The sequence below is a fragment of the Mixophyes fleayi genome, chromosome 8 (genome assembly GCF_038048845.1).
Source record: "Mixophyes fleayi isolate aMixFle1 chromosome 8, aMixFle1.hap1, whole genome shotgun sequence".
In the NCBI taxonomy this organism is placed as follows: domain Eukaryota; kingdom Metazoa; phylum Chordata; class Amphibia; order Anura; family Limnodynastidae; genus Mixophyes; species Mixophyes fleayi.
The window spans coordinates 9,085,770-9,099,319 of NC_134409.1; the positions used below are offsets into that span (position 1 = coordinate 9,085,770).

The 13,550-nt window shown below is 41.5% G+C and overlaps 1 protein-coding gene across 1 annotated transcript in view; it reads left to right on the forward strand.

Annotated features, from left to right (window-relative positions):
- The first annotated feature begins 6,065 nt into the window (after window positions 1-6,065).
- Window positions 6,066-13,550, forward strand: part of ROR1 (receptor tyrosine kinase like orphan receptor 1) — a 213,448-nt gene continuing 205,963 nt past the window's right edge. The window contains exon 1 of the mRNA XM_075181826.1: window positions 6,066-6,396. Coding sequence (XP_075037927.1) covers window positions 6,279-6,396 — 118 coding nt within the window. The 5' untranslated portion in view covers window positions 6,066-6,278. The remainder of the gene's footprint in view (window positions 6,397-13,550) is intronic.

A 13,550-nucleotide genomic window follows, 5' to 3' on the forward strand; every position in this document is an offset into this window, starting at 1 on the left:
TATAATAAATCACAATTCATACAGCATGCAGAATAACAAGATAGCATTGAATGTCATCCATCAATCAGATTAAGGGAAGTAGATAAAAGGTCAATACAAAAAAAAAACAAAAAAACATTTGTCAAGTCCGAACATTTCCAAGTTCGAACCTTCAAAACTGTGATTTGTCCATCGAAATCTGGGATGGGTACAATGATGCCTCATTTAGCTACAAGGTAACAAGCGTGATGTCCGAGGGAAAAGACTAAGGGGTGGATTGTTCAAACCTTCTAAAAAGAAAAAGTGGAGGTATCGCCCATAGCAACCAATCACATTCTAGTTATCATCTCCTGGCATGAACTAGATAAATGATAGCTAGAATCCGATTGGTCGCTATCTACCTCTAATTAAAGAACACACAGAATAAGTATAAGTGTGTAGTTGTGTGTTATTGAATATTGAAATTGTCAGCGACAAAACCTCGAAGACCAGGAACCAATTTTCAATAACTTTTTCTTGGAACTCATGAAACCAGCAATGTATGTGTTAAAAAAAAAATCAAAAAATTATATAAATAAAATTCAGGTACATATACCAGTTAACCCTTCGCTGACCATTTAAAATGAACAGCTCTGTTTTTCTTCCCCTCTCTTATCCTGAGCTGGGTTGTAAAACTCCACAGTAACGAGGGGACCGTTCTCCGGGAGAGAGAGGCACAACAGCAGCCAAATGATCTCATCCTATGTGAGGGATTGGTAACAATGCAAAATCCTGGCTATAAACCCCGGCTCTGCCTGTCCTAAAATGTATCCTCCGGCGGAGTTAAGTGTCCGCAGCGCCCCGATGTGTTCCTTTCATACAGAAATCATTTCGGAGGGAGGGAAAAAAAGTCCAATATCCCGGGTGAGCGTTTAATTCCATCGCTAGACGGCCCTGAAACATTTCACCAACAGCTCATTAATATTATTAACATTTATTTCTAATGTAGCGGAATAGTCTGGAGAACAGTAGGGCCGGAGCGATAGAGGGACGCGTGGGAACGCCAGGAAACCTACCACACACCAGATAGGCTGCTTGTGAGAGCAGACGGAGGCGTTCTACAGTCATTTATTTATAAAGCGCCAACATACGCTGCAGCGTTGTACAGTAGGGATATAGAGACGGCTTACATTGTAACAATACAGGGACAAACACGGAGAAAGAGAGAAGGCGACAGAGCTTACAATCTAGACACAGTTGTTGCATCTAGAAGCCGTAATGATATATAATATAATATACACCTTAATGTAAATTATATTTTACTGAAATTTGTACATTGTTCACTATAATAAACATATTTTAATGAGAAAGAACAACACAACACATATATACACTTTTTTTAAATGCACAGTGACCTCCTTACACTGCGCAGAGGAGGTCATGTGACGCGGAATTCGGCTTCCCACATTCTGCCTCCGTCTCCGCCTATTAAGACCAAGAAAGGCGTTCCTTACCTTTTTTTTTTATTTCCTTTCTGTACATCATCTCCTGCAACATTTACTGATACATTGTTTATCTTCCTAGTTTGTTCTGTGCTTTTCAGCCATGTCATTTATCCCCCAGACAGAGCTGTTTATGTGGGCTGCCCTTGGATATGACACTGTTCTGCTTCGCTTGGGTTTAAAGAGCAGTTTTCATATCATATCTCAGGGCCAAACAAATAAACGCTTCTGCCTGATAATATAATACATGGATAACAAGCACGGAAGGCAGCTCGGTAGAAGAGGTGTGTATTTAGTTAAAGTTGCAGGAGGATAGGTGCAAACTAATGCATTCAATTCATCTGAAGGTAGACAACACCTTTAAGGATCAATCAGAGCTGTAGTCAAATATATTTTTAAATGACCTCTCTCCACTGCTAGGAATGGAGCGTTCCTATGCCCTTAACCCATGCATCAGATAATGCCAAGGGAGCTTGCAGAGGTGGAACCAGCGAGCTGTGGGCCCCGGTGCAGGGAAGTGGGCAGGAGGAAGCTCGCTAGTTCCCTGCATCAGGCCCCATTATCTCCATGGGCCCCAGTGCACCGCACCTGCGGCACCAATGGTAGTTCTGCTACCTGTAGATTGTATCAAGGAAGTCAAAACGCGTTGGGTTAACTGGGGATTTCATTACTTAATTCCACCAGAGACTGTTGTACCATCATCAGGCAGAAATACGGTAAAGGCGAACCCAGGAACCTGCCTAAAATATGAGCATCCAAATATGCATTTTACAATAGAAATAATAGCATAAGTGGATTTGTAATCTGACGTATAATATACAATGTGTCTTTATATCCTTGTAAGTGAAACTTATTTTAATAAATATAACATTATGGGAAGGTAATACGCTAGATCTTGTTTTTCTTATTATTTATCCTCTGTTGGATCTGTGATTGGAAGAAGGAAGAATCGGAAGGAGGGATATTCGTCTCTTATATAACAACTATTGTTAAGCTGAGCCCCCGCATTGTGCGTAGATTAAGGGGGCTTCATGGTGATGGGAACGTTCTCTGAGGTGGGGAGCGTGGAAGTAAGATTCGCTTTCCGCGCGTCGGATAATTCTCACACGACACATTGGGTGTGTGCTCATAATAGAATATACTGCACTATATTAGTTTTATTTAATTGTTTTTACATATATCTTGGAAAACTAATAAGAGCTTTGAAAAAGAAAGGAAAAGGAAACCAAAACAGAAGCGAAGACGGACGCAAAGATAAAGACTGGACATTGAGGGAACGCAACTTGCATGAGAGTACGGAACTTGAGCGCAATTTCGTCCTTATTCAAGTTCGTGGGGATCCGGCCTTTCTATTTGAATCTCTGTGTACGCTCTGCGTAACCCTACTTGCTGTATGTATACTGATACAATAGATTGTAGGATACGCACATGGCCTACGCTCATCCGTCCCGTCCCTCCCCCGTTACGGCCCTCAAGTTATAGGTAGCCGCGTCATTTGTGTTCAGGCATGGTTTGCGTGCCATTGCGTTTTTCGGCGTAAGTCCCGTTTCTAGCACACAAGTACATAGGTTAGAGCAACTTAATAATATTATGATGTCATATAGGCTTGTTCCCCACCAGAAGACATTAGAAAAGCTGATCACCATGAATGACAAATCATCGTATTAGAAATTGAGGGATATGAATTAAACATTTGTGTCACTTTCCCTTTTAAAATGGGATATGTGGAGTGGGAGCTATTTGGGCTGTACAATAGTAGGTGTTACTTAATCCCCCTGTGTACTGAGTGACTTGGGATTTGCACAATGTCACAGCACTCTGTATCTGCATTAGTTAAACAATCAGTTTGTGTATTCTGTGCCAGGGACCACTGTGGAGCTGGCGGAGCCACAGAGAGGTCACCAAGGAACAGCAGATTGTGACCTGTTTATCCAGGAGCTGTTTGGGGCTTCACCTGCCCTGTTAGACTATGATTCAATACAAGATAATTCACCAGCGACATTTTCTTTGCGTTTGAGAGAATAGGTCTCAGTCGATTTCCCCAGAAGCCAATTTACAAATTGATGCGTCAAAAAAACAAAACAAAAAAACATTTTTCGAGTACATGATGTGAGGACTGTGGGCTTCTTTCATTGTATTGATTCATCTGCGTCCATTCTACATCACAATATGAACCCATAGGGGTCTATTCATTAAGGTGTGACAATAAGATACATCCCAACTGTCTAGATTTCAGCAGGACAGTCCTGATTTTAGGACTGTTTGATCCGCGGTTGGGAATGTTGGAGGAAGGGAAGGTACGTAATGGGCAGCCTAGTGCATTAGGGCGCTAGTCAGCCATACTGGCCACTTCCCAGTCATACCGTTACCACGTCCCCAGGGGCAAACGCAGGATTTGTAGAGAGGGGTTTCCACACCACGCCACCAGTGGGCGTCACCAGTATGCATGAGGGCGTGGCTATAATATTAGACAGTGCTTGGCTGCTCTCCAACTCTTCCTATCCCCATAATATACATGGGCAATGCTGCGCGCACTACTGTTAGGTGCACGCAGCTCTCCCTTTTCAAGCAGAGCCGTGTGAAGCGGGAGCAGGGTCCAGCCACCTCAATTATTCAGTGCCCCAGGCTTGGAGGAGGGGCTTCCAGGCACTAGGAAACCCTCCCCCCCCCACCACGGTTTGCCTATGCCCTCTTTGTGACTTGGCCATGCCCCCAGGGACAGACATGTCGGGATAAATGCAATAGGGAAAATCGCCTATCACCATAAATTATTATTAAGATCTCTCCGAGACAACCGAACGATACCCAGCTGCCTCAGTGATTCTAGTTTGGACCAGTAAGGGTTAGTTTGCCGCTACGACAGGCTGGTCAGAGGGGAAGTGAGCACGTATGATCCGGCGAGACACATCATGCCTGCGCAGCAGACCTGAAAGACCTTACTTGGGTTTTAATTTCCACTTCTTGGAAAAAAATATGTTTCAGATAGATTAAAAATATATAAAAATATTTTAACAATTCCCAATCGAAATAAAATATTTGTTTTAATAATAAAACATTTATTTAATTGATTCTCTTCTGCGCTATCGCTGCCCTAAGACAAAGGTCAAGTACTGCCGCCATCGTTGTTAGATGCAGAGCTTTTCAGTGGCTGGGTCCACCCTCGTTGTACAACGCGATTCGCTATCTCCAGTATAAACGCTCATTTTCACCCAAGATTGAACTTTGCAGCCTGTAATCAATAGAGCCCACAGTCCAAACAATATATGTATATACACGCATCAGATCAATACATAGTTATATGACACTGAGTGATGTCACACAAGTGGGAGGAGTCTGTTTCATTCATACATATGCGTAGTAGTGATGCACTGAACTCACGATTTGGTTTGGAACTTGGCTGAGCCCCAAGAGTTTTTAGCAGATGGGGGTCATTAGTCAATTTGACAGACCAACCAGAATACCTCACCATGTGTTGCCAGCAGGGAGGGGAGGGATTGGGTGGGAGAACCAATCACAGAGCTGTGTAGCATACTGGAGGCCATATAATGAATCAGCGGGCAAGGCAGCAGCATTTATAGAAAAATATAATAAGTTAAAATAGAACATGATATTTTTTAGTTCTAGCAGTGTAAATTAGTGATTTGTACATTATTGACAATCTATTAATAATTAATGTGGAAATATTTGCCTTTTACAGCTGGGCTGGGGCGCAGGGGGGCATCTGTCCCTCCATCCCCTGGTCCGGTCCCATCGTGGGCTACCTAGGGCTAGCTGTGTTTTTATTCCTTTATTATGTTCCTAACGGGTTTCTGAGCCGCGTCTCGACCCCTGGGCTACAATTTGCCAGCCAGCCCCTGGAGCCAGATTATCCACTAGTCAACCTCAGTGGGCAGTGAGGGGCCTGGATCTGTAACCAATTTTTATGTGTTTTTCTTTTTACAAATCGAGGGGTGGGAGGGGGGCCCAGACAAGTATCTTGCCTAGGGGTGGGGGGCCCAGATCAGTATCTTGCCTAGGGGTGAGGGGCCCAGACCAGTATCTTGCCTAGGGCTATTAACAAGTTAGCTATTGTTGTGTCATTTTTGCACATCTCTAGATATCAAAAGTTTGCAACTAAGTAAAGAAAATAAACCCCAATGTTATATATTTACACTCTATTAATAAACCCTATTATTGTATAATTGTTGTTACAAAACGCTATTTCCATCAACGTTACCCGGACCTGGAGATTATCACATTCTTCATTTCTTTTGTGTTGTCTGCTCAAATAAACAACTGATGGAGATTGATAACAGGGTGCAGGGTGATTCCGTTTATTTCAGTTTTATCAGTGAGTCACAGTGTGTCATCATTCCTACTTTCTTCATCTTTCGTAGTATTTGCATATTAGGATGCGAAAAAAAAAAATATTTTACCCGCTGAATATAAAGTTTATAAATGACCATATTATTTAAAAAATAAATAAGTGTATGTTAAATAAGATGCTGTTATCAATATCCGCCACCAGGTGGCGCTGCGTACACTGTACCTCTTCCCAGAGCTCTGCGCTGCTCTCCCTGCAGAGAGTTTGGAAAGTGACAAGTGGAGGGAGGGGGGTTGCAGAAAGTTAGGAGAGAGAGAGAGAGAGGGAGTCAGAGAGTAAAACCAGCTCCGACCTTTCAGAGCCCTCCGGAGGAAAGGAGGAAAATCTGTGGCTCCATAAACCTCATCTGCAGAGACACAGAGAGGAGCTGTGCAACCCCCTCTGCAAAACTGCAAGAGACTCACCGGAGACTGAGGGGGCATCTCAGGGAGAACCCTCATTCCAAAACGCTGCGGATGATTTGGGACAGATCCACAGGGATGTACCCGGGCAGGGAGAGGCGGAGATGCCCCTGGACACTCTTACTGACTTCTGCTTTGCTGGACATTATCTTGGGGGGACACTGGACACAAGGTAAGGGCTTATCTGTCTGGATTTGGGGTGATACGTTGGCACTGGGGGGGGGGGGGGGGGGGGGTAGAGAACGTTCAATGCCCAGATCTGGACAAGACCACTCTAATAGACAGGACTCAGTCACTTAGTGCCATATGCAGGGATAGGAGACTCATTCATTCAAGTGGACACTCACTTATAAAGGGGGGGGGGGGGCACTCATAAAAAGTGCCCCCTATGTAAAACAGACCACTCACATACACTAAATCACCCAGAAAGAGCCACTAACATTTACTGGCACTCTAACACATAATCATATTGCAATGCTACATATGATTCACAGTGACATTTTTATGGGCAGTTACAATATAACACACACACACACACACACACACACACACACACACACATATTTGCTTGTTGGAACCTGGGCTCACACTCACTAAGGCCCCAGGGCCTCTTTCCAATCTTTAATGAGATTAATGCAGGCAGTATAATTTATGCTAGGATACTTCTACAGTTCATTTGTCAGCTAACATGTCTGTGTAATTATACTACCCTCTGTCTAAGGAAAGAATGTTGCATTTCATTTGCTGTTAGTGTATCACACTTAGAAGAAGTATCAGTTTTGTTGACCAAGGGCTGACACTTTTTTCGCTGAGGTTTTGAAGACTTTCTACAGTGATACATTGGACAATGAGTGTTTGTGTATTGCACACTGATCCGTGTGTTGTGATTGTTGTGATGGAGATTTGATGTTGGTCACTTCAGCACCTTATATGCAGCAGATCATTTTTTTTAATTTGTTTTATCAGAGATGCTGTAAGAAGTTGAATACAGTAAATACTGGGGTCCATTTCTTTTTTACCAGGAACATGCCAGACCCCCTAAGCTTGCATCCACCAGGAGATTTACACTCCATGTGCTTTCAATCTGCCTTATTGGTGTCTCCAGTGACGGAGATAGATAGAGGAATCTTTTCAGGGTGTGCAAGAGGGGGGGGGGGGGCTGCTGATTGTCAGTGAGAAGAGATAACTACTCAGTGTCATTTACATTGGTCAATACAGTAATGAGAAGGACAATGAATATGCTGAACCTAACACCATTGTAATGCGTAGGTAATGGGTCATTCATGGATCTGGGATTGCTGAGCAGAAAGGCTAATAGGAAGATTTTGGCATTTTCCTCCTCACCGCGGGGCGCTGAGGCTCAATAAGCGTTTTAAGGCCCCAGCTGAGTTCCTCTTTGAAGACCGGTGAATTTATCTGCATGAGTTGACCACGCACGTCCCTGCTTTTCTTGGGCCTTGAGGGTTAAGAGATGATACACTTGGTAAACCATTGAATCAAAGGGAGCCAACCAGAAAGTCCCAATAATGCCCTGCCAGGCAAAGACTACAGAAAGACATACGTAAAAAAGAAGTATCCTGTCAAATTGACACGTGAGGCCTTTTAAATCTACTATAAAACAATTCTGAGCCACCAGTTGTAGGTTGATTAGGTTCGATGGTGCGTTGATGTTACGAGTTTGACTAAGCGTGAAATAGATACTCCTCACAACGTCGACGTCTGTTCAGGCTAGCGAGCTAACAAGCTGAGCCGTAGCTTAAAATGTTAGCGCCTGGGGCGAGAAGCAAAACTTCCACCCCCCCAGATCTCAATTTTAACCAAATGAACCTAAAATATTCATAAACTGCGCCCCCCATGCTTATACTGCTGGGTGCGCAGGAAAAGACCACGTAACATCTATAAAGGGTAATAATTATGACAAAAAAGTGTCGCACGTCGGATGTAGCATAGAACAAGCGCACGGTGCCGTTTGGCGGACATTTATCAAAACTATGCGTTACGTTTTTACAAATGTAGCGCTGTGCGCATGTTTTTATAAGTCTGCCCCTCTACTAGATATTTATCCATAACTTTTTTTTGATAGCTCCAGAACCCTGGGCTGTGTTCACGCATTTACGCCATGCGCTCCCCAGCCAAAGGCAAAAATACGCGTAATCAGACGTGCTAAGTTGTGTCACTACACCACACACTGTTTATGAAATGTCATTGTAAAGCCAACAAAAAAATGATTGATCCCCAACGCATAGCACTCGGCAGTTTCCCTCCTCTTCTGCATGTAGGATAAGGAGCGATGCTTTTAAAAAAAATTGACCCTTTTCTGCTTTGCCAGATAACCTATCTTAAAAGATACTGCGTAAATGGGGAAACACACTGTAGTCAGATTAACTGTCCACTTCAAAACGAATGACCTTTGTTTAAGCCTGATTAATAGTGATATCCTTACTAATGACTTGCCCTATGATTTGTGGATTAATGTTTAAAAAATGACCCTTAACGGTAGCCTGGGTGAAAATCACCAGGAGTGAAATAATGTAATATTTATCCCAATTTGCGTTAAATGATAAGAAATTGCTTTATTTAATGAAATGTGTTTAGTAGACTCCTTTTCTTTTGGTTTTTGGTTGAAAACAAAGAATTAATGTCTGTGTTTTTGTCTAACACAACAAATAGAGACATTTCCAGCCTGTATAATTTTCATACCAGAATTGTTTGCACGCAGCTTTGAACCTCTATAATTTGCATGGTGCATTAAGGGAAATTATTTTCATGAGGTGGGATTCCCATCGCTCTGAACTGTGATGGACGTCGCTTAATATCACACCTCAGGGTAGGGTCCTCACCTAGATTTGGGTATTTGCACTGATGCCCACTACAAAGCATTATTCTCTCTTGGTAATCTCATTGAGTGAGGTTTACTTTGAGTAAACCAGGATTTGTGTGCTGTATTAAGTACATATCAAGAGCCGGCAGATAAAAGGACCATGTTTAATTATTGCAATTATTCTTGCTGTTAATCTCTTGTGCTCACTGGTGATCTGTGTTTACACGCTTCTCACACATAGAAATCTGTACCTCAGCACAAGGAGAGCGCCGATATTTCTGCTGAGCTGCCAAACCAAGACTGCAATAAAACAGCTAATTGCATTTGTTGTACATCTGTACATCATATTGTTGTCTTTGAGGCTGGGATATGGCGAGCAAAGTAAGATTTGTCGCTGACAAGAGAACTTGTTGTAACTGTGGTTCATGGAGCGGCAAAGGGGGTGGGGGGGTCTCTGATATGTTAAAAACACATGGTCATAGGCCGGATCCTCTTAAAGGGCCACTTAATTTAGTGCAAGGCGTTCCAGTTTGACCTATTTTATATATACAAGTTACTATACCATGTCATGAGGTAAAATGTACGGATTGTCTCAGCGGAGGCAGCCATTTTGTGAGATGAACCAATGGTCGTGAGATATAACCTATGAACTCACTATATGTCTCAGTGATATTACTAGTTCCTAGTGCATTAATATAATAAAGATTGTTTTATCCCCCATAGTGTCTGCCTGTGTACGGGGTGTCTCGTGTGCTTAGGAAAAACAGTTTTCTCCATGTTATCTGTAGCGCCGATGTTCGTAGACCTCATCGTATTGATTGCTCCTGAGCAGCACAAAATAATATGTCAATACATAGATACCTATAAAAAGAAAACAACTGAGGGGCAAAGTTCTAGTCAAAAGATCCCAGCTATGTTGTGGAGGCAGCCATTTTGTGGACTGTGCCAAAATTTCCCATCAATTCCCCAAGGAACTAGTAACAATATTCAGGCGCTATGTACCTGTTGCCTATACGCGACGTAGCAGCCATGTTGCTGACTGAACTGGTATTCAAATCCATCCTATTAAGTGACTTGATAGCTGTACTCTCATAAATGTTGGTTCACACCACAAAATGGCTGCCTCTGCTGTGTGGAAGTGACAGAAAGTAATAGGTGTATTTCAGTATGTGACCCATAACTTCTAGATAATCATGGTGATCATATCTAACAAAATTTCCTGCTAGTTGCACCACTGTTATTCCTATATATCGGATGTTAAGGTTTCACATTTTCTGTAGGTCTATTATAGTATTAATATAATATTTTTCTTGCAAGTTTACTCTTGTATCTGTCAGAGCGTCACCAAGTTATGGTCTAATTATGTCACTGTCTGGGACCAAAATGTACATAAAATGCTTTATTCCCCCCACACCTGTAAAGTTGTCTGATTTTCCGTGTTGACAGTTTGCAGAATATTTTATACGCTGACGAAATGACGTTTTGACAAATGTAGAGTTATGACCGGCAATATTTGCAGAGTTTGTGCCGAAGACGTTTTGGAATTTGGAACAAATGGAACAAAGATATTTAGAAACACTTAAATGGTCTTTTTTGAAATTACTATTTAGAGAAAACATACGTGAAGCAGTTTGCCAGAAATAGAACTGTTTGTCCAATTTTAATAAATTATACCTTGAACCGAACACGTCTCGATCAATAATGTCGGTCGTTTTAGCTCCGTATGCAGATAGACAGAACAGACTGCGGGATCCAGACATACATATGTGCAATATCAGGACCTATCACAACGCACGTCGAAAAAAATTATATACATCAACGTCTGTTAATATTATAATCTTTCTATATATATATATAAAAGAAGAAGTTTGTTTGTTGTTGAATGTCTTCCACAGTTCTTAAACTATATCTGCCAAATCTTACATAGTTATTTAGTATAATAAAAGTAACTTATTAGACCACATAACGACAAAGCGACAGAGCAACAAATATTGAAAGCATAATTTTTTGATTGTAAACAATTGTCTGACTGCTGGAAGGAAACCTCCCAACAACACGACAGAGCGACAAAGCAACAAATCTTATTTTCTAAATAGCATTTTTGGTCTATTTATCAAATAATTTGCTAATATATACAAACTGCTACACATTACAAATTCGGATCCACGCAACACTAAGTGACCCTGATTGTCATTACTAAAAATACATTTAAAAAAATATTTTTTATATATTTTTTTTACATGAAATACAGATAAGACAGCACGATCAGTCGGCTGGTTTGAAAAAGTGGAGATGTTGCCTAGAGCAACCAATCAGATTCTAGTTATCAAAGTGGAGATGTTGCCTATAGCAACCAATCAGATTCTAGTTATCAAAGTGGAGATGTTGCCTATAGCAACCAATCAGATTCTAGTTATCAAAGTGGAGATGTTGCCTATAGCAACCAATCAGATTCTAGCTGTCAATTTTGTACTAAATAAATGATAATTAGAATCTGATTGGTTGCTATAGGCAACATCTCCACGTTTTCAAACCCGCAGCTTGATAAATTTATCCCCTAGAATTAATACCAAATTGGCTTATTATGGGTTAAGTTATAAGTGGGCCAATATCATACTTCATTACTGGTGATCAGTTGGTGATCAATTGCCACAATCCATTTAGTCTCATAGGCCTCTGTGCATTTTGGTCTTCAGAAAAATGGCTACCACTTTGTATAACTATAGTCAGTAATAGAGACACACTATAAAGTGAAAGAACTTGATATGTCTTTTAATTTTACTAAATAATGTTAAAAAGCATCTAAAATTAGGGCTAAAATGTAAAACTATCAAAATCCCTAAAGCTTTGGGGTCAGTTTTCCACATGGACACTTCTAAATTCCCACTTTGACCTCAATTATCCTACAGTATTTGCATCTTGCTATAAAATAAGACTTTATATAAAGGTTGCAATGTGAGTGTTTTATTATCAGAAGAGAGATACTAGTCTGGGGGAACGAGGCTTTAGTACCAGACCCCCGTAATGTTTACTCTCTCTCTCTCCGATAACTCCGGGGATTCTGGGAGAAACAATCCCAGCGTCTGGAGATTGGGGCCGATTTGAGAGATCCTTCTGAACGCAGCTGACGAGTACCATGCCACTTATAGCGCAGACTGAGAGAAAGCAACACGTTTCGCACGCTGCATGTCAAAGGTTTGAGGCAGGACAATTACCCCATTTATGTGTGAAGTCAGTCTGTACGTCCCCTCGTCTTACTGTATGTTGTGTCTTACGCACAGAGAAGCCTGCTCTGTTTTTCCACTTAAATGGACCTGAAGCAAACTGTGAAAATAAACTGAGGTGCAAAGCTTCAAAATGACATTTGCAGGGGGGGAGAGAAAAGCACAATAGTGTTTTGTGTTCTTGCCTTTGTCGCCCTTAGTAGTTCTTGTAGCTAGCCACATGTGGACCTGATTGCTTAATGTTAGAGGCCAGGCATCGTATGTCTCTCTAGTTTTTGCCGAACTATAAGTCCCAGCATCAGCCGGAGGGTTGCGAGGTATCTAAACGTACTTCTGGGGGTAAATATTTACCCCCTGGTGTTTAAAACTGATTCATTTTTATTTTTTTTGTTTCTTTGCTGAGTACAAAGGTCAATATCACACAGGAGATATATTTTCGTTCTAAGCATTCTAACATTTTCATATTAATTTAGCCACAGGGGGGCAGTGTTTAATTGTCGTAAAGCAAAACGAACGCTTGTCAGGCAGTGTGCGTGTCGTAGTTGACAACATAACTTCACCAGCAACGTTTGAAACCTGGTCAACGTACAAGTGGAACTACAAGTCCCAACATACCTTTCCAGCTATTGGCTGGCTAATTTCTGGCAAAGCATGCTGGGGCTTGTAGTTTCACAACACTTGGAGAGCCAGGGGTTGGCTAGGCCTGCACTAGGAGTAGGACATTGTCTCCTTTAAATGAATACCTGCAGCCACAAGATTGCACAACAAACATTTATTATATTACAAGAAGAGCTGGTGCCTGAAAGCACCGCTGCAAGAAAATCAACATGACGGGAAACTCCGGACTGCAAAGACATAGTCATCCTTACGAAATGCAGATCCCTTAATGAGCTAATGTTCCTATTAACCACAGACACAAATCCTTTTATCAGCAAATAGTAATTCAATGATCCAGCAGCCAGAAAGATACTTAGGGCTGGATTTACTAAACTGCGGGTTTGAAAAAAAATTGGAGATGTTGCCTATAGCAACCAATCAGATTCTAGCTTTCATTTATTTAGTACATTCTACAAAATGACAACTAGAATCTGATTGGTTGCCATAGGTAACACCTCCACTTTTTCAAACCCGCAGTTTAGTAAATATACCCCTTAGACTTTTCATAGTGAATTCTGTGTATTTTACATTATCTTCCTGCTGACGTTTCCACTGTGTTGTTTTAAGAGGTCTGTAGGCTCAGTGCACTGAGAGACTGTAGGGAAGGATATATTGATGGATTTT